This window comes from Phalangium opilio, unplaced genomic scaffold (genome assembly GCF_054372755.1).
Source record: "Phalangium opilio isolate 3A_F unplaced genomic scaffold, DU_Popi_V2 ptg000041l_1, whole genome shotgun sequence".
Taxonomy (NCBI): Eukaryota; Metazoa; Arthropoda; class Arachnida; order Opiliones; family Phalangiidae; genus Phalangium; species Phalangium opilio.
The window spans coordinates 3,647,873-3,673,197 of NW_028324165.1; the positions used below are offsets into that span (position 1 = coordinate 3,647,873).

Below are 25,325 nucleotides of genomic sequence, written 5' to 3' on the forward strand. Positions count from 1 at the left end.
GGAGGTCTCCATAAAGTTCGAAATGCAAGTTTTTCAAATATCAAAACAAAATAAAATACATATTATTATTTAGTTATTTATAACTTCTTTATAATATCTTATTTAATTTAAAATAGGATATAATAAGATTAGAGGCGGCAACGAACGTTTTTAAATCAAATCTTTATTATAAAATTAGTTTTATTCTTTTACGTAAACTTTTACGTAAAATAGTAACAATACTTAAAGGCACTTTAAATAGGAACAGTATTCAAATTGAATATCACGAAATTTTAGGAACTAAACCTTTAAAATTTTTCTAGACAATGGCTTGGCCTTATATTTCCTAACTTTCTCCATCCGATCAGAAACATCTTTAGCGTAATTATTTAGCAATGGTCTTAAATATTTCTCTAAAAGTAATTTAGGAAGATCTAAATTCACGCAATTTCTATCACATTTTAACGGCTTTTGGAAATGGGGCAATATGATTTCAACATATTTAGCTAAAACATTCTGTCGAGGGAAAAATGTGATTGACGATTGGACAAAATCTAACACAATTACAAGTAAACGTATTAGTAGCCGACTTGGATATTTAAGACCGCCATTATCATTAGCTTTAATTAAATAAAGTAGTGGAGTTCCGGACTGTGGCTGGATAAGTTTTTCTAAGCATCCAGGGCAATTTGTATTTTCTTCCGCCACACGAACTATATAACCGCCTATTAAAGCAACTGAACAACTTCTGATAGAAATCATGCAGTGATCTAAACAATAAGAAATGAACTTAACATTACGATCAGTTATCTCTTCTAAGTTTTATCAAAATATTACCGTTTGGAGTTACAAGATCCATTTGATTGAGTAAATTTTGCAAACCCCATGATAAAACTGGTTGCGAACTGGAAGTTGTTGCGTTATTAGGATTAGTGATATTAGATGTTTCCAAACGATTTCGGAAAGATTTTGTGTTGCTGCACAATATTTCTGAAAGTTTGATAAATATGATTTAATACTACGAATCAATTTCTGGTGAAAGTGGTTTGAAGTATGCTTACGGGATTGCAGTGTTTCTTTCAGGCATTTGTTCTGTCCTACATTGGAGTGTCCGGATGACTTTATAATTCCAATTTTGAGAGTTCTCTCAATGGATAATGTAGCAGCCCTTACGTCCATTTGATCATTTCGGCCTCCTGATTGACGGATATGGCTAAATGTCATTTCTACTATATCACTTGATAGCTTTCGAGTTAGTACATAGTGAAATCCTCCTTCGAGAAGATATTTGATTAAGGCAACTGTAGATTTTGTTGTTATTTGTATTGCTTCGTAAGTTTCGTCTGACAAACGTTCCATTTTATGAGTAGCATTATCTTGAATTATCGCTAAAAACGGTAGAAATTCTTCCTGAAGCCACTCGAGTCGCTCGTCATCCAATTCTGAGAATGGTATTTTATTTTCATTGCGAGAATGAATGGCGTGGGTTTTATTTGCTATGTCATGGATCTCGTACCATTTTCTTATAGTTTCCATAAAGAAAATCGTTGCTTCCAAGTTCTCTCTCTCACGTTCATCCACGAGACCCAGGTGTAAAAGTGTTTTTAGAGCCGAAGTTAGGGGTTTCGAGAATAATTGCACAGCCCGTAACACGTTCATTTTTTCTAGGTTGTTTGGAAATACCACTTTCCTTGTAAGGAAACGAACAGCTTTAACCAAATTTTCCTTTTGCATATTGTAAAGCTTCTTTATGAAGTCTGCCGAGATGTTTAATCCAATAAGTACCATGTCTCGTGACAGGAACAGCGACCTCAGATTTTTGATTAGATGACTCTGGTCAAATGCAAAAAATAATTTCCGTTTTGGGTCCAATGGATGTGGGATGACGTGAGTTAAAATTCCATTTCCAAATATTTTGTAAGCCATGGTGTTGACTTTTGCATTATCGGACACAAACCGTACAACGACAAAGCCACTTTCTTCTACAATCTTCAATACCTCCATGCAATATTTGTGCAATGTTATACCATCAGTATTTCTTGTAAAATACAATGCAACTGGTATGCGGATATTCGCTCCTATTCCATGAAAGACAAAACACAAGAGATGTGTGGCTAGAGTATCATTTATTCCATTTAAGGAAGCAGAACTGGTTTGACCAAAAAATGTGTCCATGTTGCGATCATACAAAAGCTTTGGCTTAATGGACATTTCATCCATTACAAGTGAGCCTAATTTTTCATGGTCATTTTTTACTTTATCAAACTCTTCTTTCAATCTTAGTTTTACAAGTTTATTAATACCTTCTTCACCAGAAGAATGCCCAACGTATCTGGCTAACGTAATTCTGTGAGGTAGTCTCAGAATTCCTAACTCCCTTATGAAATTGTAAGCGCTTGAGGATTTTCTGAATAATATACAGCAGATTTTGAGAGTCGATTCATGGTATGGCATTTTCTTTTTCTGATATGATAATATTTGCTCCAACAGAAATGCAGCTTGTAAATCAGATGTACTACCTTCAACAACTTTACGAAACTGGACATTTACACCTTCTTTCTTCTCATTTTTCATTTCTTTATTCTCTTTTACAAGTCGTGAAAACTTCTTATTCAGCTTATCAATTTTATTTTTCAAATTGGAAATAACCCTGGACTGTTTTCTAGTTGTTGTTCTGCTGCGTCTCCTACTCGTAATTGGAACAGACACTTGTATAGCCTCATCTACCATACATTTAGGGCCTATAGAATTGCTCGTGATAAATTGAGTTTCAGCCTCAGTGCTTGTATTTTCAAATAATAATCTTCTAAGCCTGGAAGCTTGTTTTCTTCTATTAAGGATTGGCGCTTGTGTTATCGTTTCTTTTCTAGGAGTAAAATACTGATTACTGATATCACAGTTGGTCTTTTCGTTCACTAAACTTGCATCTATTAAAGCTGATAAATATGAGATTTCATGACTATCTTCATTTACATCAACCGTCGCTACTAAGTTTGAGGTTTCTTGACTAGCTTCATTTACATCAACCATCGCTACTAAGTTTGAGGTTTCTTGACAAGCTTCATTTACATTTTGTACTTTTTGAGGTAACCTTTTTTTCCTGGGAGGAGATGAATAAGGATTCCTTGTATCATTAGAAGTTCCATTGAGCATTGTACTAGACAAAGGCGTTCTTTTTGTTGCATAATCTCCTCGGCTTACGTGACTACCTTTATCAACTAAAGCCTTGTTTAATTTGTCTTCAGCAAATATTGAAGGAATAGCGAATGCCAATAATGACTTTCTGGAACTTGAAATGCTGTAATCAGCTTGATTAAAGTGATCACTACAAACTCTTGCGCCAGGATTTTTAATATTATCCATGTATTCCCTTTGATCTTCGTACTTCTCCCCGAATATTGCACAAAGCCATTTAGTTCTATTTTCTTTATTTGGAATCCTGTGAAAACTTCGTTTATCAACCCCTTTCTTGTGCCAATCATTATTTTTGCATCTTGGAACCATACAGTAGACCATTTTAATAATTTTAGAGTTTCATGAACCATGAAAATACCAATTTAACTGAAAAAATAAAAATAGTTTAAGGAAAAAACACCAAAAAGCCTAAGCTAAGTCTTAATTATACAACATCAATATGTAGTTCAAAATAGAACACCCTAAATAAAGTATGGTGCACAGTGTACATGTACTTGAAACTAGTTACAAAACAATAACAATACCTAGTTACGAAACAATAAGCTAAAAATTATTTTTCATTTGAAATCAGTTCTTACCTGTTAAATGAAATGTTCATTGTAAATAAATAATTTAGGAGACTGTAAGCCTCGTAGCAGACGCCTCCAACGCACATACGTCACCACCCCTAGTCCAAAACACGCCACCAAACGGTCAATATTCGCGTCCTTAAATTGCCAGTTTTTTTAAAAAAAATCCGACCAAGCACGGGCTTTAATAATAAAGGCGGCTATGATCGTGTGAATAGACGCTGGATGAGTTGAGTCACGTGGGTGTAACAACGGACAGACAGACACACAGACACGGCCGTTACAGAACGTCTCCTGGACTACGTCACACGGAGAGGTAAAAAGTACCGGGCTATAGCCCACTCGATCACGCGCTCAACGAAGCAAGCTGCTCGCATTAAAGGCAACACTAGTAGGCGGGACGTTGCTTTCAAGCTTTGCTTCTTGGCGCGAGGGAAGTACGCTGAAAGTAGACTTCCCACCTGTGTGTTGGTTTCTCTTCAAGTAAACAATGGAATGGTCTATTCATATACTAAATCTCTAATACAGTCATGCACCGCTCAAAAACTATTCATTTGTTAATATTTCAAAGGAAAGAGATAGATGAGTATGATTTTCCAAATAAAATGACAATATTTTTCACAATATGATAAGGTTAGGCACTTACTTCAATCGAATTACCACCTGAAAATTGATATTCTTTAAATAGATTTTATGAACCTTAATATTCGTTCGAATATTAAATGCTTGTACAACTAACTTTGTTTCAATAAATGAAATGGGTCGAAGTTACAAACTAAAACAATTAAAATTCACTTATAATAAAATCAGAGTTTTAAGTAAAATATTTAAATTGTTAAAAATGTAGTAGTATTAACTTATAATGAAGATTATACATTGGCATCCTCCACTACTGTTTCTTAATAGTTTTCATTTAGAATTCTTTTGAATATTTAGTTATGGTCAATGGTTTTGAATATTTATTGCGATCACGTGCAAAGGGTTTGCCTGGTAAAGTCACACTGATCACATTAGAAGGGTTTTTCTTTACTGTGAACGCGTTGATGGGTCTGATAAAATTACTCACGCAGCTCACCTAAAATCACAATGATCAAATACGAAGTTTTTCAACACCGTGAATTCCTTGATGTGTGATTAATAAGCACATCCACGCGCCAATGTTGTCACTGATCACATTTGGATGGTTTTTCTCCACAGTGAATGCGTTGGTGTCTGATTAAACTAATTTTGTAAGTGCCAGCATATCCACACTGAACACATTTGAATGGCTTATCTCCACTGTGAGTGAGTTGATGTGCGATCAAATGGTTCTTCTGCGTGCAGGCATAATCACACTGGTCACATTTGAATGGTTTTTCCCCAGTGTGAATGCGTTGATGTGTGACCAAGTGGCTTTTTTGCGTGCAGACATAATCACACTGATCACATTTGAAGGGTTTTTCACTACTGTGAATGCGTTGATGTGTGATCAAAGCACTCTTTTGCGTACATTTATATTCACACTGATTTCATTTGAATGGTTTTTCTCCAGTGTGAATGCGTTGATGTTTGATCAAATTACTCTTCAGAGTACATTTATATCCACACTGATCACATTTGAATGGTTTTTCCCCAGTGTGAAGGCGTTGATGTGTGATCAAAGCACTCTTCTGCGTAGATTTATATTCACACTGATCACATTTGAATGGTTTTTCTCCAGTGTGAATGCGTTGATGTGTGATCAAAGCACTCTTCCGCCTACAATTATATTCACACTGATCACATTTGAATGGTTTTTCTCCAGTGTGAATGCGTTGATGTTTGATCAAATTACTCTTCAGTGTACATTTATATCCACACTGATCACATTTGATTGGTTTTTCCCCAGTGTGAAGGCGTTGATGTGTGATCAAAGCACTCTTCTGCGTAGATTTATATTCACACTGATCACATTTGAATGGTTTTTCTCCAGTGTGAATGCGTTGATGTGTGATCAAAGCACTCTTCCGCGTACATTTATATTTACACTGATCACATTTGAATGCTTTTTCCCCAGTGTGAATGCGTTGATGTGTGATCAAACCACTCTTCTGCGTACATTTATATTCACACTGATCACATTGGAATGGTTTTTCCGGACTGTGAATAAGTTGATGTGTGATCAAAAGGTTTTTCTTGTTGCTGGAATAGTCGAACTCATCACATTTGAAGATCTCTTCAACGTTCCTCTTTCGCATTTGAAGTTCTTGATCATTCTTAGAATATTCGCATCGAGTTGTAAACAGTTCATTCTTGGACTTTTCTACAGAAAGAAAAAACCCATCAATATATGCCTAAGTTTAAATCGAAGTCAGCACAAAAAGCGGAACCCTCTTTTAATTTGTGTCCCCTTTGTCTCCTTGATACAAATTTCTCAGATGATATAAAGTTCGGTTTGTTTTCAAAATCTAAACGGTTACGAATGTAACGGATTCACTTCATTTCAGTAAACTTGAAGAAGTTTAATTATCACGAAAATGATAGTTGCAGGGACCCAGCCAAAAATGTAAATTTCTTCTTTCCTGAATTATAGGATTTCATAGGAAATAAAACGTGTTTTTATAGGAAAGCATAGGACAAAAAATGCTCATATATAATATTCCTTTGGTTAAGACTATGTAGGAAAATCTCAAAAAATTGCAAAATTTGATTTTACTTTGAACAGAGAAACTTAGGTAAATAAAATTTAATAAATAAAAAATCCTGAGCAAGGGAAGGGAGTTCAGCAAGTTCGGTGTCTGTTCAAATGGGATCTCGATAACTGAGCTGAATACTGATAAAGTTGATGCAAAACTATACGAAAACCTCGAAAAATTTAGGATATTATATGATAATATAGGTCAAGTGCAAAAAAATAGAATTTTGATGGAATTATAGGACCCCTGGGTTCCCTGTAGTTTGGACGCTGGTCAGTGTTATTTAATATTTTCCCATTCCAATAGCCCTAAATGGAGTTAATTAAATTTAATAAATAATAATTTTTGAAATTGGTGGAATGACAATTAAATGGATTTAGTGACGCAGGAACTGAAAATGTAGATCAATTTGTCCCATAGAAACGCATCGCTTCCATTTTAAATGCCAAAGACAAAGTCATTTCATTAAACAACAAAGTTTTTTTATAGAAGGTGCCAAAAAACTACTGTGATTATTTAAACAAGGTTAAAAGATCATTTTACATTTGGTACTAGAGCTAGCATCTGCTACTTTATGAACCTATTCACCGCTTGTACCCCCTTGCTACGGTTGGGAAGATACTCATACGTAGCCCCTCTACGACACTATTTTTGGATAAAGGAGGGCTTCTCATATTGCGGCGCAAACAAGTTTCAACGAAGTGTACTTTTTGTTTTAATCAATTTAAGGTTGTTTTTAGCCACATCGTATGATGTACATATACGATGAGTCTCTTAGTTTGACTGTTAAAGGTAATTCGAACATCGAGGTAGTAATCACTAGAACTTTCTGTTCTTCTATTAAGGGTTACTTATGTGTAATCATTTTAGCATTGTTAAATGTAACCCCTCGTTTTTAGAATGGACTGACGGGTAAACATTTTAGCAATGTTAAGGGTAGCGCATCATTCAAAGTTTCTCTTTGCGTCGCACTATTACAATCATGACATAAATAAATTTATTGAAGTAAGGATTACGGGTTATCATTTTAGCACATGAATCTGATTATGCATAAAAGATGATGAACGGTATAAAAATTACTCTTTGGACGATATTTTCAGATGGAAAATCGTCGGCTATTGCAAGATATCCCTGGCCAGTTTTGGTGTTCAGTTGCTCACCATGCAGAGCTTACTTCAAAATTTTTGGTTCATTAATATCACCATAAGATTATAAGATGTGTTCCATAAGTATGACACTTCCTATACTTCGTAATGCTAGAGACTTAATGAGAGCTAGTTCGGGAACGACGCGTGAATTGACTACACGCAGTTTAGCAGGAGTTCCATCTTCCTATTTAGTCTGTACTAAGTCTTTGACAGCACGAGATCTTACGCTTCTACTCTTACGCCGGTGTCAGTGGACAACTAAGCCCCACCCCTTTCATGTCCAACATTTCTCTATCCTTTACCATTGGATACCGTGGGGGACGAGGGGGAAACCACTAAGAAAATTTTGTACACCTGATTTCAGATTTCAAATGACTTCAATTGAACTATCATAGACTTCATTTGACTTCAAAGACTTCACTAACTGTATTTGATTTCAGATGACTTCAATAAAATTTATAAAGACTTCAAGTGACTTCAATACAATTTATAAAGACTTCAAGTGACTTCAATACAATTTATAAAGACTTCAAGTGACTTCAATACAATTTATGAAGACTTCAAGTGACTTCAATAGAATTTGTAAAGACTTCTAGTGACTTCAACATATTTTAAAGACTTCAAGTGACTTCAATAGAATTTATAGACTAAAGCCGATTTCTATTTTTTTCTCAAGACTTCATTAAATTGTAATAATTAAAAAATATCTATGTACTTCGCTATTAAGTACTAAGGTGCAGAGCAACCGAAAGCAATTATCTATGCAGAATTATATGGCGCAGATACAAGCCCGGATAGTATACTGATCCATTTGATCGTCGCTTATGTCTCAAGAATTCTGCGACGTTTCACGCGGGAAAATATGATCACGTGATCGGCGCTTATGTCTCAAGAATTCTGCGACGTTTCACGCGGGAAAATATGATCACGTGATCGGCGCTTATGTCTCAAGAATTCTGCGACATTTCACGCGGGAAAATATGATCACGTGATCGGCATAGATATGTTAGTTTTACTATATCTATGGTGATCGGCCGCTATTTACGGAAAGAAGTTTTTGTCGTGGCATAGCTAACTCAATCACGCCAGTGAGGGCTTGGGCAGTAGTTTTTGCAAGGGGTCGGTCATTCATGAAATCCCGTACGCTACCCGCGAAATCCAACTTAAGAAATCTCATAAAAAATCCGAAATCAATAACGAAATAACAAAACAGTAAAGAAATCACAAAATCAGTAGATAAATCACAAAATAAGTAGAGAAATCACAAAATCAGTAAAGAAATCACAAAATCAGTAACGAAATCGCGAAATCCATTACAAAATTCACGAAATATTAACTCAAAAGAAATCACAAAATCCAACGAAATCAATTGAAATATCCCAAAATCTGCCGAAATCATGGAAAAAATCCGAGGAAATCACGGGAAAAATTGCAAAATTCGTTGGATTTTATCGAATTTTGAAATCAAACAAAATCCGACGAAATCAATTGAAATCCGACGAAATCAATTGAAATCCGACGAAATCAAACGAAATCCGAAGAAATCAAATTGGATTTCGAAATCCCGTACACTTTTTCCAAAACGTCCGACCCCTCAGGTTTTTGAAACTGATTATGTCTGATTCATACTCGAATTCATAGTTCAGAGAACTAGAAGACACAATTTTTAAATTGGCTGCTTGTATGCTGTATTTTGAAGGTTCCCAATTTAGTTAAATAGTAGTTTAAATTAAGCCAATTAAACTTCGCCACAAACAAAAATATATTGTTTTTACGAATATTCTTTGAAAACGGAATGATAAGTCCAAAAAGGAAAAAATTCTGGGGAAGAGTGTCTGGCACAAGAGTCTGGTAGCATTGCACCTCCGAAAACGGCCGAAAATTGAGGGATCAAGATCAGGGCCCCCCCTGTTTGACTGGAAAATTTATAGGACATTGTCCACTGTAGTGTGCAGCAATAGTAACACATCTCCATAGTCAAGCTATCAAAACTTCCAAAATTTTATTGGTCAAACTGTCCAGTGACCCCCTTAGTTTTTAACAAAATTATGGCACATTTTAAAATTCCAGTGTCCTGTGCTTATTTCCGGCCCTGATCAAGACTATCGAAAATAAAATTTGAAGAAAAGGAAATTTCCACTTATGAAAGATGGAAGTTCAATAGACTTCAAGGGATTTTTCTAGCACTTCATTTGACTTCAAGAGATTTCCAACGGACTTCGTATGACTTCTAAGAGACTTCAAGAGATTTCCGAGAGACTTCAAGAGATTTCCGAGAGACTTCAAGAGATTTCCAAGAGACTTCAAGAGATTTCGAAGAGACTTCAAGAGATTTCGAAGAGACTTCAAGAGATTTCAAAGGGACTTGAAGAGATTTCAAAGGGACTTCAAGAGATTTCAAAGGGACTTCAAGAGATTTCAAAGGGACTTCAAGAGATTTCAAAGGGACTTCAAGAGATTTCAAAGGGACTTCAAGAGATTTCAAAGGGACTTCAAGAGATTTCAAAGGGACTTCAAGAGATTTCAAAGGGACTTCAAGAGATTTCAAAGGGACTTCAAGAGATTTCAAAGGGACTTCGTATGACTTCTCTTGACTTCAGAGAGACTTCAAGAGATTTCAAAGGGATTTCATATGACTTCAAGAGACTTCCGAGAGACTTCGAATGACTTCAAGCGATTTCCAAGGGACTTCCTAAGACTTCCGAGATTTCAACTAAACTTTGCGATTCATAGAGACTTCAAAAACAATTTATGGACTTCAATTGTGATTTCAAAAATTTTGTACACCTGATTTCACAAGTGGTTTCCCCCTCGGTGGGGGATAGGTCATACAGACACGAATGACGTATTCCGACTAAAGAAAAAACCTCGAGCAAACTAAACAGAAAATGGAATCTGCCCGCGGTGCTGAAAAGGTACGACAGTCGTTTTCATGTGCCATTAACAACCTAGTGAAAGGTTTTGAATCTAACTTAGATTGAAGGTTATTGAAATTGTCTGATAGTTCTAAACAAGCTGGTTACTCGGATTAAAGTCGTACTCTTCATTGCTGGATATTTCCTTGTTTTAATGGCCAATGTTTGGGGGGGGGCATATATCTGTAACCAAATGTTGTACACCCCATGTTCATTGATACTTTCCACTCAGTTGTTCCCAATAAACACGATCCCTCATAATTGATGGACTTTTCAAAATCACCCTTTTTACCAGTGTCAGTGGATATATTGCTCAAGCTTATTTTCCAACACGGTAGCAGTACGACTCTCTCAGGTACTCACACTATTTAAGAATAAAAATTACTTACCAATTTTCGAACTAGCAGAGGAATAGTTTGACGTGCAAGGTTCAAGGGCATCCAAGCTGGACACTGAAGTATCGTTTTCAAGTTCAGGCGATATATCCGGTAAGTCGCTTTCCAGATCAACCGGGGTCATTTCCGGTGTAGCGCAGCTCGTTTCAATATTTCCTTTTTCATGACACTTATTTTTAGATTCCTGTGCTTCCATAGATTCTATAATTGAATCGTTCTCCATATTTCTTTCAAGGGACAATTCCAAATCGTTTTTTGACTTCGACATTCAGTTGAAGAACTCACACTCAGAGCTGTGCTAATTAGCTGACTACTAATTGAATTAGAATTAGCAATTAGGTAAATATTTATGAACTAATTAATTAGCCAATTAGCAATTAGACATAGAAACTAATTAAATTCAATTAGAAATTAGCCATTTATTTATCAAACTAATTAATTAGAATTACTAATTTCTAATTAATTACTTGTCTAATTAAAGAAAAAAAAAGAAACCATAAGTAAACATAAAAGTTTAAAAGTGCCCATGGATTTAGTACTTTGGTAATGCAAAGTTTAATGTTTTAATGCCATTGAAAAACGGGTACGGAAGCCGTGAATTATTCATGAAAAATGAGACAAGCCTCGAGGCTTCCGTCATGTTAAAAATTGTCTCATTTCTTCATTTTCATGCCACAGTTCCTATAATGGACTCTTGAGTAGTAAATACATGGGCACTGCTATAAATTAGAGTGGGAAAACAGTCGAAATTTCGAAATGGGACAGTTACGATTTACGACATTTTCTACTAGTACTAGTACTCATGTTTTGAGGAGCTGAAATATTTAGAGTAGTACTAAGGTTTCCTCATCGATATAATAAGGCCGTTTTCATATTCAAATAGATGAATCAAGAGTTAATTCCTCGATTTTTAGTTTTTACTAAATTAAAAGACTAATTGAAAATCCAATTGGCTAATTAGTTAATCCTAAGTCTAATTAAATTTTAATTAGATAATTACCTTTCCTATTCATACTAATTAATTAGAATTACTTCTCAATTAGCACAAAGGTAATTAAAATTCAATTACCATTTTCAATTAGTAAATGATGCTAATTAATTAGAAATTCAATTAGCTAACTAATTAATTAGCACAGCTCTGCTCACACTGCTTGGACTGCGATGTAATATCCCGATTTTCTCTGTTTGTCAAGGACCTTTGATACGTAAAATTTTAATATAGTAAAAATAAATGTAAATCAAGATTTGGCATCGATAAGTTTAGTACAACAGAGTTCTAAGTCGATGCTTAAAAAATATACTATTTTAGTAATAATGTTATCATAAATTTTAAAATTACTTATGTCCATGGTTGAGTGATTTTTTTACCTATTTGAGATTTTATGGACTATTTTAAATAAGCACCTTCGGGCAATCGCGTACCACCCTGCCTTCTTGATAAAAAAATTCTCGCGGCACGTGCTCCATGTCGAATGAAATTTATGGCGAGATTTTTTCTAAAACTGCGCGAGATGTAGAGCATACTATGAAAATTTTGTTAAGAGGAATGCAAAGCGTTATGCGATTGGTCGGAGGTGCTTATTTCAAATTATCCATAAAATCAAAACCTGTTTTCATTATGTAGAGTGGTCTTATAATTAGTAGAAGAATCGGTAAAAAATCTCTTGATTTCACCTTCCTTTTAACTTTTATAATATTTTTTACCCATGTGCATTTCTTTTATTATTGATTAAACTCTATAAAAATAATTTTATCAGTTATCAATTCTTGCTCTTTGGAGAAATTGTTTCCTCTTTTATTTACCGTTTTCTAGCTGTATGGCTAAAAAAATATAAATTAACTGAAGTTGTTACGGATTCCGGAACAAAAGATAACTACCAAATATTTTTTTATTTTTTGAGGTTTCAATGCAAATTGGGTCAGAGGACCGCGGCAAGGATGCGATTAATCAGGTTTCAGTATGTGTTTAAGCATATATATACGATGAGGCTATTAGTTTCACTGGGGCCGTAGTAGTGCCACAGTCCCGCCTTTGGCAGTATAGTTCGTCATTTTTGAACGACGCTAGAAAAGATTTTTACCTCTCCGAGTGACGTATGTCACGGAGAGGTACCACCCTGCCTTCTTGATAAAAAAATTCTCGCGGCACGTGCTCCATGTCGAATGAAATTTATGGCGAGATTTTTTCTAAAACTGCGCGAGATGTAGAGCATACTATGAAAATTTTGTTAAGAGGAATGCAAAGCGTTATGCGATTGGTCGGAGGTGCTTATTTCAAATTATCCATAAAATCAAAACCTGTTTTCATTATGTAGAGTGGTCTTATAATTAGTAGAAGAATCGGTAAAAAATCTCTTGATTTCACCTTCCTTTTAACTTTTATAATATTTTTTACCCATGTGCATTTCTTTTATTATTGATTAAACTCTATAAAAATAATTTTATCAGTTATCAATTCTTGCTCTTTGGAGAAATTGTTTCCTCTTTTATTTACCGTTTTCTAGCTGTATGGCTAAAAAAATATAAATTAACTGAAGTTGTTACGGATTCCGGAACAAAAGATAACTACCAAATATTTTTTTATTTTTTGAGGTTTCAATGCAAATTGGGTCAGAGGACCGCGGCAAGGATGCGATTAATCAGGTTTCAGTATGTGTTTAAGCATATATATACGATGAGGCTATTAGTTTCACTGGGGCCGTAGTAGTGCCACAGTCCCGCCTTTGGCAGTATAGTTCGTCATTTTTGAACGACGCTAGAAAAGATTTTTACCTCTCCGAGTGACGTATGTCACGGAGAGGTATTACATCGGCCGTATCTGTCTGTCTGTGTGTCTGTCTGTCTGTCTGTCAGACCCCACGTGACCTCGTTCGCAGTTTACAAATCGAAGCAAACAAATACCCGATTTCTGGAACGCGTTCGCGGTTCACGGAAATTTGGCCATTCATCTACCAACACCAGTCTTTACTAACTGGCTACTAAGGACCACAATCTGCTAGTCTTTGTCCATCCCCCAGCCTGTACTTGCTGGCTCGTAAGCACCACCATCTTCTGTTCTTCGTCAATCCCACATTGACACCAGCTTCTATGCACCACCATCTTCAGGTCTTTGTCCATTCCGGCTTCGGCTTCTTCTCCATCGTTATCGTTTGGTTTTAAGATATACGCGGCGATCGGCTAGGGTTACGAGAAACGTCTAGCCTCCCAATGGCAGGGCTTCCACCATCGGTTCACGCGAATGCGTTTTCATCTGTTATTATAATGGAAACGTATCGTATATAATTCCCAAAATTTGAAAAAAGTGGGCAAGAGGGGTACCCTTCACTTTAAACGTCAATATTAGCAAAGTTTCGAAAGATAATAGGAACAACTTTATTTTAAACGATTTAACTATTTTTAAAGTTATTTACTGGCGATTAAAATAATCAATATCATTTATATTTAATTAATTATTTAAGATAAACTTATTTCTATGTGAGAGTTTATATAGAACGAGTAATGAAGATTGCATCCGAATCGAAACACTACACGCACATCAAAGTTAACATAAAGCGAGTAGGATGATAAGATCTCTTACAAAACGATCACATTTCCTTTTTGCAGAATATTAAATGGAAATATTTTAAATATTTTTCGGCATTACGATTCTTTAAGTAGTTGTGTAGCTATAAAGCTCTGTTTCATCTTAATATTCCAAGAACATCTTTTGATATTAACATTTCAAATTTGGTGTTTACTTTTTAATTCAGCTTTACTACATTTATATATAGTGTAAACGCATTTTTTATATTCATTAGATAATATGGATGTTAATTCTTCATCTATCCACAACTGTTGAAACGATTGGATCTGTGAAATAAGATATTTTAGATTTAAACTAGAAATGACCTTGTTTCGCCTCCTCTTATAGGAGTTGTTAACGGTTCAGAGTGAGCCTCAAGTTAAATACACCCTTCAGTGATACATTTTAGGTCCTCATTGGAATTATTGAGGATACAAAAGAAATTGTTAAACGCTTAAGCCTTTGCTAAAGACCTTGGCGATATTTCGCTAATTTGAACTATGTATTTCCGGTTTTTCTCATTGGCTGGTGGACCTGTGTTTAGAAAGTAAATTCCTCTCGGCTCGGAGAGGTTTATTTTGGTTTCCAAACTTGTCTTCCTTATAGCAGAAGCCGATTAGGCTTTACACATGAAGTACGTAACATGTGCCTGGGGGAACTACACGATATTCTCTGAGCTCCTAGGAAAGAACCTCCCCTTACGCGGAGGGAAATAGTTCAGTAACGCGGCTCCTTCGGATCCATTCGATCCTTCCGTCTAAAGAACCGATTTACCTCGTACCTAAATTCGAGAACTACTATAGAGACTGAGTAGGGTGTCTAAAATATTCTTTAGATAAAACTATTCACAATATCAAAGATTATTTGAGAGTAAGGCGTTAAAATGTTATCAATCTGTGTAGCTTTTGCTTGGACTATTTAAGACGCCGTACATCTGTTTTTTAACGAGGTATTTTTCTGCTCTCGCCGTTACGGCAAGCCCGGCCGCCGGCGGCTCGAAATGGGCCGCTCGGCCTCAGCCGCTGATATCTAGCCAAGGCTTAGTGTAGTTTTCGTGTCTAATTCTTTTCGCAGAGCTATATTTATGTTGAAATTTAAAGAAAATCTTATAATATTTAGTTGTTATCAATCTGGGTAGCTTTTGCTTGGCCTATTTAAGACGCCGTGCATCTGTTTTTTAACGAGGTATTTTTCTGTTCTCGCCGTTACGGCAAGCCCGGCCGACGGCGGCTCGAGATGCGCCGCTCGGCCTCAGCCGCTGATATCTAGCCAAGGCTTAGGGTAGTTTTCGACTTTTCGTGTCTAATTTTATTCGCAGAGCTATTTTTCTGTTGAAATTTAATGAAAATCTTATAATATTTAGTTGAAGACCTAGTAAATGTCTCAAAAAATTTCGAAACTTGAGCTTTAAAACGTTAAATATTTTATAACGACTACGAACGATACCGCAAACTCGCCTTCCCGGGCTTCCCGGTTATGGCGACGGCGAGGTAGAGTCGGGGTCCCATGCAAGAAAATAGTAATATCCGTCGCCTATTGGTCTGACATTAAAGAGGTTATCTATGGTTAGGGGGCTCATGATTGGTTAAAAGCTTTTTTGTTCGTCTGCTTAGTTTTTACTTCGGGAATATCATGAAATCAATGGCCAAAGCTATGGAAAAGTGGGACTTACGTACTTTATGTGTGAAGCATAATCCGCTTTTGCTTATAGTTGACTATTCAATTCCCAGGTGGACTTCTAAATTTAATAATTAAATGAAGAAATTTTTCTCGAAGCCGGGTCGGGATTTGAACCCCGGCCCAACCGCCCACAATGCAAGCATGCTATCCAAATAGCCAAGAAGCTTTCATATGAAATTCGAGATTTTTTCGTTAACCGAAGAAATGGAGAGAAACCAGTTCTTCGGTACCATAAGTATATGGAGCAGTATATGGTACAAGTTTACATTCGGTATCATAAGTATATGGTATAAGTTTACATTCGGTATCATAAATAGATTTTACATTCAGTATCATAAGTATATGGTATAAGTTTACATTCGGTATCATAAGTATATGGTATACGTTTACATTCGGTATTATAAGTATATGGTATAAGTTTACATTCGGTATCATAAGTAGATTTTACATCCAGTATCATAAGTATATGGTATAAGTTTACATTTGTGCCCAATACATTGCTTCCATTTTTTGTGCCCAAAATAAAGAGTGAAAGAAAAAGCAGTCTTTAATGCTTCAAGCAGGGAAATCGTCCTATGACTCAGAAACATCCACAGTAAACTTTCTCTGGGGTTGGGGAATTTTTCATGCATACCGCCGCGTAGATTGTGTACTAGGTTAGTCATAAATCCAATGAATATGGATCACCGTGATTTGTCATTGCTTTCGACTTGTTTAGAACTACAGTACCTTATTGAAATATTTATTGCTATATTCATGAGTGTATATACTTGGGGAATTTTTCATACATTCGGATACGTAGATTCCAAATCTCATTGTGTCCTTAGGTTATTCATATATCCGATGAATATGGAATAGCCGTGATTTGCCATTCCTCTCGACTTCATCAGTATATTGTTGAAGTATTTATTTCTATATTCATGAGTGTACGACTTACTTCATTGGATTTTCCCCCTTTTTCTCATTGGCTGGTGGACCTGTGTTTAGAAAGTAAATTCGTCTCGGCTCGGAGAGGTTTATTTTGGTTTCCCAACTTGTTATTATTTATTTACTTACTTCCTCTGAAATAGCTTCACAGTTTCCAGATGGTCGGTTTACCGCCCAAATTGGGCTTCTTTTCGATCTATGTAGCGGGGGAACGATTGGGATTTCAAAGATTATGGCATTTTTTACATGTAAAATGTTTTACATAGCTGGAGCCTTAAAAACGATGGGGCTCAAATCTGGCCGGGGCCATCTTGTTTTATGTGTAGTAATTATGCGATAAAGAAGTCATGATTTATGGAGTAGTGGGGAGAGAGGGCTTTCCGTAATTTCGATTTGTCAGTTAATTGGAGTGCAGTCAAGGGAAATTTATGGTGAAGTGAGTTTGATGGAGTGTAATCATAATTTTCGAGCGGAGTTTTCGGCGTCTACTTTGTCTCCCACTTTTCGCCAATAAGAATGACTACCAGACAGTTAAGTTTCCCAGACTAAGACATGGAGGCTGTAATATTGTTATTATTGGAGTGGAATTTGAATATATATAAGAAATGGGTGAAGTAAGTTAGACAGAGAGTAGTGGACAAGTGTTTGAGGGGCTTTTTAATAGTTTGTGCGCATGGCCCCTTGTAATGGAAGCTGTTTGTAGATGGAAGAAATCTTCGAGACGGATATGGCATATATTTAAAGGCGTCTACTAATCAGCGTGGGAAATAAGGCAGTGGCACAGGGCAAATGACCAGTTTAAATAGTGCCTGGACCAGTTTATAAATTAAATCCGAGGAAAATTCAAGGGTAACCAGAGTCCAGACATTATCTCAACTATTTTAATTATCCACTTCTAAAATTCAGCAAACGACGCGAACTGGTCAATGGTCATGGTTCAGTTTATTTCAGGCCAGGGGGGGTCGCTGGCCAAATGTCCAGTTTAATAAAAATTATTATGTCCCACCCTGCCTTGCGTAATTAATTGAAAGTACTGGGCTATAACCCACTCGATCACGCGCTCGACGAAGCAAGCTACTCGCGTTTAGAGACAGTACGAGCAGGGAGGAGAGACTTGAGAGGGAGCGTTAAAGTGAATAGGCGCGTTCGTTCGCTTTCCTGGCTAAACTCGTCTCTCTCTGGCGCTGACTCGGGGACTCATTGCGGTGTCCGCGCGCATGCGTCAAATTTAAAAACCGGCTTTGAACTAGAAGGGGAAGGTCGTGTTTGAATTTCTTGCCATGGTTAACTATAAGAAGTGTTGTTTTTTAATTGTTCAAGTAACCCTAAGTATTTAACAAGACCCGACATGGTAAATATCGTTTTCAAACCATTTCCCAAACCAAAAACAAAGCTTGAAATTTATTGAAAGTGAATAGAAGCTAGTGGAAATCGGTCTTTCACAAGCTAATATCCATCTTTTACATTTTTCTATCTGGGTTTTTGGCTTTGGGAACGCGTGGAAGGATATTCCTTTCATATATTTTTAAGCGAATACCTTGAATCATTCCTACAACCGTTACAAAAACAGGGCTCCCACCAAAATCTCAAAAATAAATAGGGGAAAAAGGGACTTTTCTTGATAAAAATAGGGTAAAATAGGGACCTAAATTTTAAAAGTAGGAACCAAAAAGGGACCACTGGTAAAGCAAAATGATATCTATTCTGTGAAAATATCACAAACAGTTAGGAACCTATTACTCTTTTCTATTTTTTCGACAAAATAGGATATTATTTCTGACTTTTTTTTGTTTATATTCTTATTCTTAGGGAACGGTAGATTTTCTGATTAGAAGTAACTATTTTCGTATCATGTTTACTAACTAACTTGAACAAAGTTCTGTGACCATTTGCAATAACGTACATGGCGAACATATATGAAAACCAGTCTAAATTCAGTCGAATATTTTTCACCCGTTTTTGTTGTTATAAAAATTGGCCAATTAATTCGTTTAAATTTAACATTAAGTAAATCATAAATAACCGGCGCGAGCGAAGCGAGCTCCGCAAATTTGGGTCTCTGCTAAAATCTCAGACAAGACATTTTCAGGTCACTCTTATACTTTTTCTGAGGTTTATAAAAATAGGGTGATTTAAGGACCGAATACCAATTTTAGGGTAGATTAAGGACCTTGTAGGGAAATAGGGACTTAGGGACTTTTAGGGACCTGGTGGGAACCCCGCAAAAACAATTTGGCATTTTTATTAAGCCTCGGTTTCCTCCCAACAGACGTTGATTGTTGGTTGAACAGAGTGAGTGGGGCAGCAGTCGATGGAAGCGGAAGCTGGCGCTAGCGGCAGAGAGAATTTTTAAATTCTCTCTGCTGGCGGTAGTAAACGACGTCACTCGCGCCTGCGCGTTAGCTAAAATTGGGGAACGGAGATAAAAATTCCTACCCCCCCCCCCCACTTTCTTTCCCATTTGCCACTGTATGTCGGTTTTTTTAGCATTAGATCAACACTCCCTCTAACGTTCCTTACTCCCTGGTACGAGTCGGCTGGACGTTGATTTGTTCAAGATGAATTGACTATATTTTTCACAATATGACAAGGTTAGGCACTACTTCAATTGAATTAGCATCTGAAAATTGATCTTCTTAAAAAAATAGATTTTATGAACTTTAATATTCGTTCGAATATTAAATGCTTGTACAATTAACTTTCTTTCAATAAATGAAATGGGTCGAAGTTACAAAATCAAACAATTAAAATACTATTATAATACAAGTTGGGAAAATCAAAATATTACCTCTCCGAGTCTAGAGGAGGACTACTTACAAATTTATTTTCCCAGATATGGAAATGTTTCTTTTTTTTATGAACAAATACTGAAGTTAAAATTTATGAAATATTAAAGCAGTATACAAAGCATAGCAAATATACTGTAAATCAGACGACATTTTACATCCAATAAGGATATACTTGTACACATTAAAATCATCCGATGGGGGAAAAACGGGAAATGAAAAGATAAAACTTTGGAGGGATATTACCTTTACGTGTTTGTAAAGGCCAAATTTTCTACTCCTCAACTGTATACCCTCTATGTTCAAAGCCATATTCACAACAGGGTTGCCATGTAAACACTATCCTCTCGTTTCACCTCAACGATTTTCTTACTTTGTCAACATGACTTTTAACGTTACATAACACCAAAGCTAATTTGTGGCTACACACACTGAAGGTAAATGCGCACCATAAAAAGCATAAAAACACGAAGCTATAATCCGATTACGATCAGACCTTTCTCTGATCTGGGCTGCGTTCAGCAGAGCTCACCAAAAAAGACAGCGGATTTTGGAAAACGTTTACCTGTGAGCTCTGTCGTCATAGCTTTTCTCCGGTCATTGGTGTTTTAAGAATAACGCTAGCGCAATAAAGCGTGCAAGGTACCAAGGCTTAACAAAAATTGTATGATAACATATTTTAAGAGATAGATAACAACAACTTTTATAATTAAAATTAGAAACTAACATGTCTCTTAAACTTCTCGCGTGATCAACTTGTTTCACGCCAATTAAATAGCTATAGTCCCATCAGAATCAGCAAGAGCTATTTGTATTAATTCCTCCATGCTTTTTTCGCCAAGCTGAGAACTACGCGTTTTACGTCACGTTATCCAAAAACCCGACTATTTTCCTTGAAGTACGCGCTGGCTCAGCGCTGAGCACCGTGACGTCAAAATTCAATAACAAAATCCCGTTCTGTAGGTCACTGCTAACAGCGCTGCCTATTGACAAACAAAAGTTCGTTTGACCAATATAGTTGCGTTCTTCTTGAAATCACTTAAGAAAGAATTATGCTATAAACAGATGTAGTATAGCTTAAGTAATATATAAACATCGATTTCAAATAATAATAATTAAAAATATTCTTGGGATATCAAAATGAAACAGAGCTTTATAGCTACAAAATCACTAAAGGCATCGAAATTACGAAAAATATTTCCAAATATTAATTACACATTATGAGAAAACCAAATTGTAAGGTTTTGTAGGATTTATTTCCACAAAACAAAGCGAACTGCTAACGCGGTGCACTAACGGACGGACACACACAGACTAAAACATAGGCTGCTTTTTAACTCTTTACGTTTTAATTTTGAGTTGAGAAACTAGATTATCTTAAATATTAAAATAAATATAATTAATATTAAATATTTTCTTCGTTAGTTGTTCGCCTTATTGAGCGTTACATCGCGTTTATAAAGAACAATTAGACATTCTTGAGAGACTTGACTAATATTGGCGTTTGAAATGAAGCATACGCCGGTTGCATTACCTTACTCAAATAGGTAGTATATAAGGGTGTCGAACTACAGCTAAAAGCAAGAACAACCGCAATTGCGAAAACCTTTGGTGGACAACCCACCCTAGGGAGGCTAGACGTTTCTCGTAACCCTAGCTGATCGCCGCGAATGTCTTAAACCCGACGATGGAGTAGAAGCCAGGTGTACAGACTGGTGTCCAAGTGGAATGGACGAAGACCAGAGAATGGTGGTGATTAGAAGCCAGTATGTACAGACTGGTGTCCATGTGGGATGGACGAAGACCAAAAGATGGTGGTGATTAGAAGCCAGTATGTACAGACTGGTGTCCATGTGGGATGGACGAAGACCAAAAGATGGTGGTGATTAGAAGCCAGTATGTACAGACTGGTGTCCATGTGGGATGGACGAAGACCAAAAGATGGTGGTGATTAGAAGCCAGTATGTACAGACTGGTGTCCAAGTGGAATGGACGAAGACCAGAAGATGGTGGTGATTAGAAGCCAATGAATACAGACTGGTGTCCATGTGGGATGGACGAAGATCAAAAGATGGTGGTGATTAGAGGCCAGTAAGTACAGACTGGTGTCCAAGTAGGATGGACAAAGACCAGAAGATGGTGGTGTGAGAACTCAAGAAAAGGAGCCATTTCCGTGACTGTGAAAGCAGTTCGGAAATGGCGAACACGTTTGCTCCGATTTGGAAACTGCGAACGCGGTCACGTGGGTGTAACAACAGACACACACACACACAGACACACACACACGTCGAAATTAGAACCTCTCCGTGACATACGTCACTCGGAGAGGTAAAAACAAGGTGGGAAAACCAAAATATTACTTCTCCGAGTCTAGAGGAGGACTACTTACAAACTTATTTTCCCAGATATGGAAATGTTTCTTTTTTTTATGAACAGATACTGAAGTTAAAATTTATGAAATATTAAAGCAGTATACAAAGCATAGCAAATATACTGTAAATCAGACGACATTTTACATCCAATAAGGATATACTTGTACACATTAAAATCATCCGATGGGGGAAAAACGGGAAATGAAAAGATAAAACTTTGGAGGGATATTACCTTTACGTGTTTGTAAAGGCCAAATTTTCTACTCCTCAACTGTATACCCTCTATGTTCAAAGCCATATTCACAACAGGGTTGCCATGTAAACACTATCCTCTCGTTTCACCTCAACGATTTTCTTACTTTGTCAACATGACTTTTAACGTTACATAACACCAAAGCTAATTTGTGGCTACACACACTGAAGGTAAATGCGCACCATAAAAAGCATAAAAACACGAAGCTATAATCCGATTACGATCAGACCTTTCTCTGATCTGGGCTGCGTTCAGCAGAGCTCACCAAAAAAGACAGCGGATTTTGGAAAACGTTTACCTGTGAGCTCTGTCGTCATAGCTTTTCTCCGGTCATTGGTGTTTTAAGAATAACGCTAGCGCAATAAAGCGTGCAAGGTACCAAGGCTTAACAAAAATTGTATGATAACATATTTTAAGAGATAGATAACAACAACTTTTATAATTAAAATTAGAAACTAACATGTCTCTTAAACTTCTCGGCTCTCGCGTGATCAACTTGTTTCACGCCAATTAAATAGCTATAGTCCCATCAGAATCAGCAAGAGCTATTTGTATTAATTTCTCCATGCTTTTTTCGCCAAGCTGAGAACTACGCGTTTTACGTCACGTTATCCAAAAACCCGACTATTTTCCTTGAAGTACGCGCTGGCTCAGCGCTGAGCACCGTGACGTCAAAATTCAATAACAAAATACCGTTCTGTAGGTCACTGCTAACAGCGCTGCCTATTAACAAACAAAACTTCATTTGACCAATATAGTTGCGTTCTTCTTGAAATCACTTTAGAAAGAATTATGCTATAAACAGATGAAGTATAGCTTAAGTAATATATAAACATCGATTTCAAATAATAATAATTAAAAATATTCTTGGGATATCAAAATGAAACAAAGCTTTATAGCTACAAAATCACTAAAGGCATCGAAATTACGAAAAATATTTCCAAATATTAATTACACATTATGAGAAAACCAAATTGTAAGGTTTTGTAGGATTTATTTCCACAAAACAAAGCGAACTGCTAACGCGGTGCACTAACGGACGGACACACACACAGACTAAAACATAGGCTGCTTTTTAACTCTTTACGTTTTAATTTTGAGTTGAGAAACTAGATTATCTTAAATATTAAAATAAATATAATTAATATTAAATATTTTCTTCGTTAGTTGTTCGCCTTATTGAGCGTTACATCGCGTTTATAAAGAACAATTAGACATTCTTGAGAGACTTGACTAATATTGGCGTTTGAAATGAAGCATACGCCGGTTGCATTACCTTACTCAAATCGGTAGTATATAAGGGTGTCGAACTACAGCTAAAAGCAAGAACAACCGCAATTGCGAAAACCTTTGGTGGACAACCCACCCTAGGGAGGCTAGACGTTTCTCGTAACCCTAGCTGATCGCCGCGAATGTCTTAAACCCAACGATGACGATGGAGTAGAAGCCAGGTGTACAGACTGGTGTCCAAGTGGGATGGACGAAGGCCAAAAGATGGTGGTGATTAGAAGCCAGTATGTACAGACTGGTGTCCAAGTGGGATGGACGAAGGCCAAAAGATGGTGGTGATTAGAAGCCAGTATGTACAGACTGGTGTCCAAGTGGAATGGACGAAGACCAGAAGATGGTGGTGATTAGAAGCCAATGAATACAGACTGGTGTCCATGTGGGATGGACGAAGATCAAAAGATGGTGGTGATTAGAAGCCAGTAAGTACAGACTGGTGTCCAAGTGGGATGGACAAAAACGAGAAGATGGTAGTGTGAGAACTCAAGTAAAGGAGCAATTTCCGTGACTGTGAAAGCAGTTCGGAAATGGCGAACACGTTTGCTCCGATTTGGAAACTGCGAACGCGGTCACGTGGGTGTAACAACAGACACACACACACACAGACACCCCCACAGACACACACACATGTCGAAATTAGAACCTCTCCGTGACATACGTCACTCGGAGAGGTAAAAAGGACCATACACGTATAGGAGTCACGAGTTAAGATCTCTGCAGACGAAAATACCTAAAATAACCTAACCAAGCCTAATATATAAATATTTTGGAAAAGGTGGCAGCTAATTAATAGGAGAATATTTTGGAAAAGGTGGCAGCTAATTAATAGGAGAATATAATTTTGGTAAAGGTGGCAGCTAATTAATTGGTTATTTTCGTCTGCAGAGATCTTAATTCGTGACCTCTACGCCTTTGCGTAAGCCAAAGACTTAAACGGTTGTAACTTTTTAAATAATCATTTGCGCTGGAAAATTTTTGCACCATAATTTTTTTCATGCAATTTTACATATAATAAACATAGAAAGAAAAGTGAACGACCCCTACCAGGAGCTATTCTGAAATATGTCCCATTATACCTTATAAGAACGGCCTTTTCGAGGGCCTTTTTCTAAATATAAAACGGAAACTTATGAAAAAAAATAATAATCTCTTATTACAAAAAAATTGTGTTATTTCGGAATTCATTTAAATTTTTTCGCCATTTGTAAACTCTTCGATTCTGATTTCACGAGAACTGCAAGACATTTCATGCGTATAAAGGCAGGCCCCTTAAAGGGGCTGTCCGACCCCCTTTCCTTTTTTACCCACCCGCTATGTTAAGCTCTATGAGGAAGATCGTCGTTTGTCCCACTGTCCGAACAGCCCCTTTAATTTGCAGTTAGAATTAGGCGCCCCAAATAGTGACATTTTTTTCAATCAACTCAAGATTTAGAAATATTTGGCAAGTATAAAATGAACCAATTTGATACATTTTCACATAATTGGTATTTAACTATTAAATTTTGAATTTGTGTAAAATAATGTATCTACAGTACAACCCAAACCTTTTCTTGATTCATTTTTGAAGGAAAAGGTCGGAAAACAACATTTTACTTTAATACAA

At 36.5% G+C, this 25,325-nt stretch overlaps 3 protein-coding genes across 16 annotated transcripts; all 3 read right to left on the minus strand.

Moving 5' to 3' along the window:
* Window positions 1–143: 143 nt before the first annotated feature.
* On the minus strand, window positions 144–3,869 carry LOC149679415 (uncharacterized). Of its 3 annotated transcripts, none has more exons than XM_089835142.1 (4): window positions 3,753–3,869; window positions 1,041–3,540; window positions 817–969; window positions 144–749 (listed from the first exon to the last, which is right to left on the minus strand). In XM_089835142.1, the coding sequence occupies exons 2-4, from the start codon at window positions 3,493–3,495 to the stop codon at window positions 280–282; spliced, it is 3,078 nt and encodes a 1,025-aa protein (XP_089691268.1). In that variant the 5' UTR covers window positions 3,496–3,540; window positions 3,753–3,869; the 3' UTR covers window positions 144–279. The 3 variants fall into 3 exon arrangements, with proteins under 3 accessions (XP_089691268.1, XP_089691270.1, XP_089691269.1); XM_089835144.1 differs by lacking the exon at window positions 3,753–3,869 and having other exon boundaries at window positions 1,041–2,057; window positions 2,283–3,512; XM_089835143.1 differs by lacking the exon at window positions 3,753–3,869 and having other exon boundaries at window positions 1,041–2,210; window positions 2,283–3,512.
* A 1,036-nt stretch (window positions 3,870–4,905) lies between these two features.
* On the minus strand, window positions 4,906–5,251 carry LOC149679416 (uncharacterized; the record flags this gene model as incomplete). Its single annotated transcript, XM_089835836.1, has 1 exon — window positions 4,906–5,251. A coding segment is annotated over one exon (345 nt), but the record flags the coding sequence as incomplete, so codon positions are not given.
* LOC149679417 (uncharacterized) lies at window positions 5,249–21,650 on the minus strand. 12 transcript variants are annotated; one of them, XM_089835197.1, is made up of 4 exons: window positions 17,154–21,650; window positions 17,035–17,074; window positions 10,850–14,704; window positions 5,249–6,024 (listed from the first exon to the last, which is right to left on the minus strand). In XM_089835197.1, exons 3-4 carry the CDS (start codon window positions 11,121–11,123, stop codon window positions 5,252–5,254), a joined length of 1,047 nt encoding a protein of 348 aa, XP_089691323.1. In that variant the 5' UTR covers window positions 11,124–14,704; window positions 17,035–17,074; window positions 17,154–21,650; the 3' UTR covers window positions 5,249–5,251. The 12 variants fall into 12 exon arrangements, with proteins under 12 accessions (XP_089691323.1, XP_089691322.1, XP_089691319.1 ...); XM_089835196.1 differs by having other exon boundaries at window positions 10,850–20,461; window positions 20,538–21,650; XM_089835193.1 differs by having other exon boundaries at window positions 10,850–17,074.
* Window positions 21,651–25,325: the final 3,675 nt, after the last annotated feature.

Excerpts from the sequence above, each read along its gene's own strand:
- LOC149679415 (XM_089835142.1), bottom strand. The coding sequence starts at position 3,495 with ATGGTCTACTGTATGGTTCCAAGATGCAAAAATAATGATTGGCACAAG. Across the intron at positions 970-1,040 it reads GAAAGAAACACTGCAATCCC|AAATATTGTGCAGCAACACA; the intron begins GTAAGCATACTT and ends TCAAACTTTCAG. Across the intron at positions 750-816 it reads GGATCTTGTAACTCCAAACG|ATCACTGCATGATTTCTATC; the intron begins GTAATATTTTGA and ends CTTATTGTTTAG.
- LOC149679417 (XM_089835196.1), bottom strand. The coding sequence starts at position 11,123 with ATGTCGAAGTCAAAAAACGATTTGGAATTGTCCCTTGAAAGAAATATG. Across the intron at positions 6,025-10,849 it reads CTCTGCTAGTTCGAAAATTG|AAAAGTCCAAGAATGAACTG; the intron begins GTAAGTAATTTT and ends TTCTTTCTGTAG.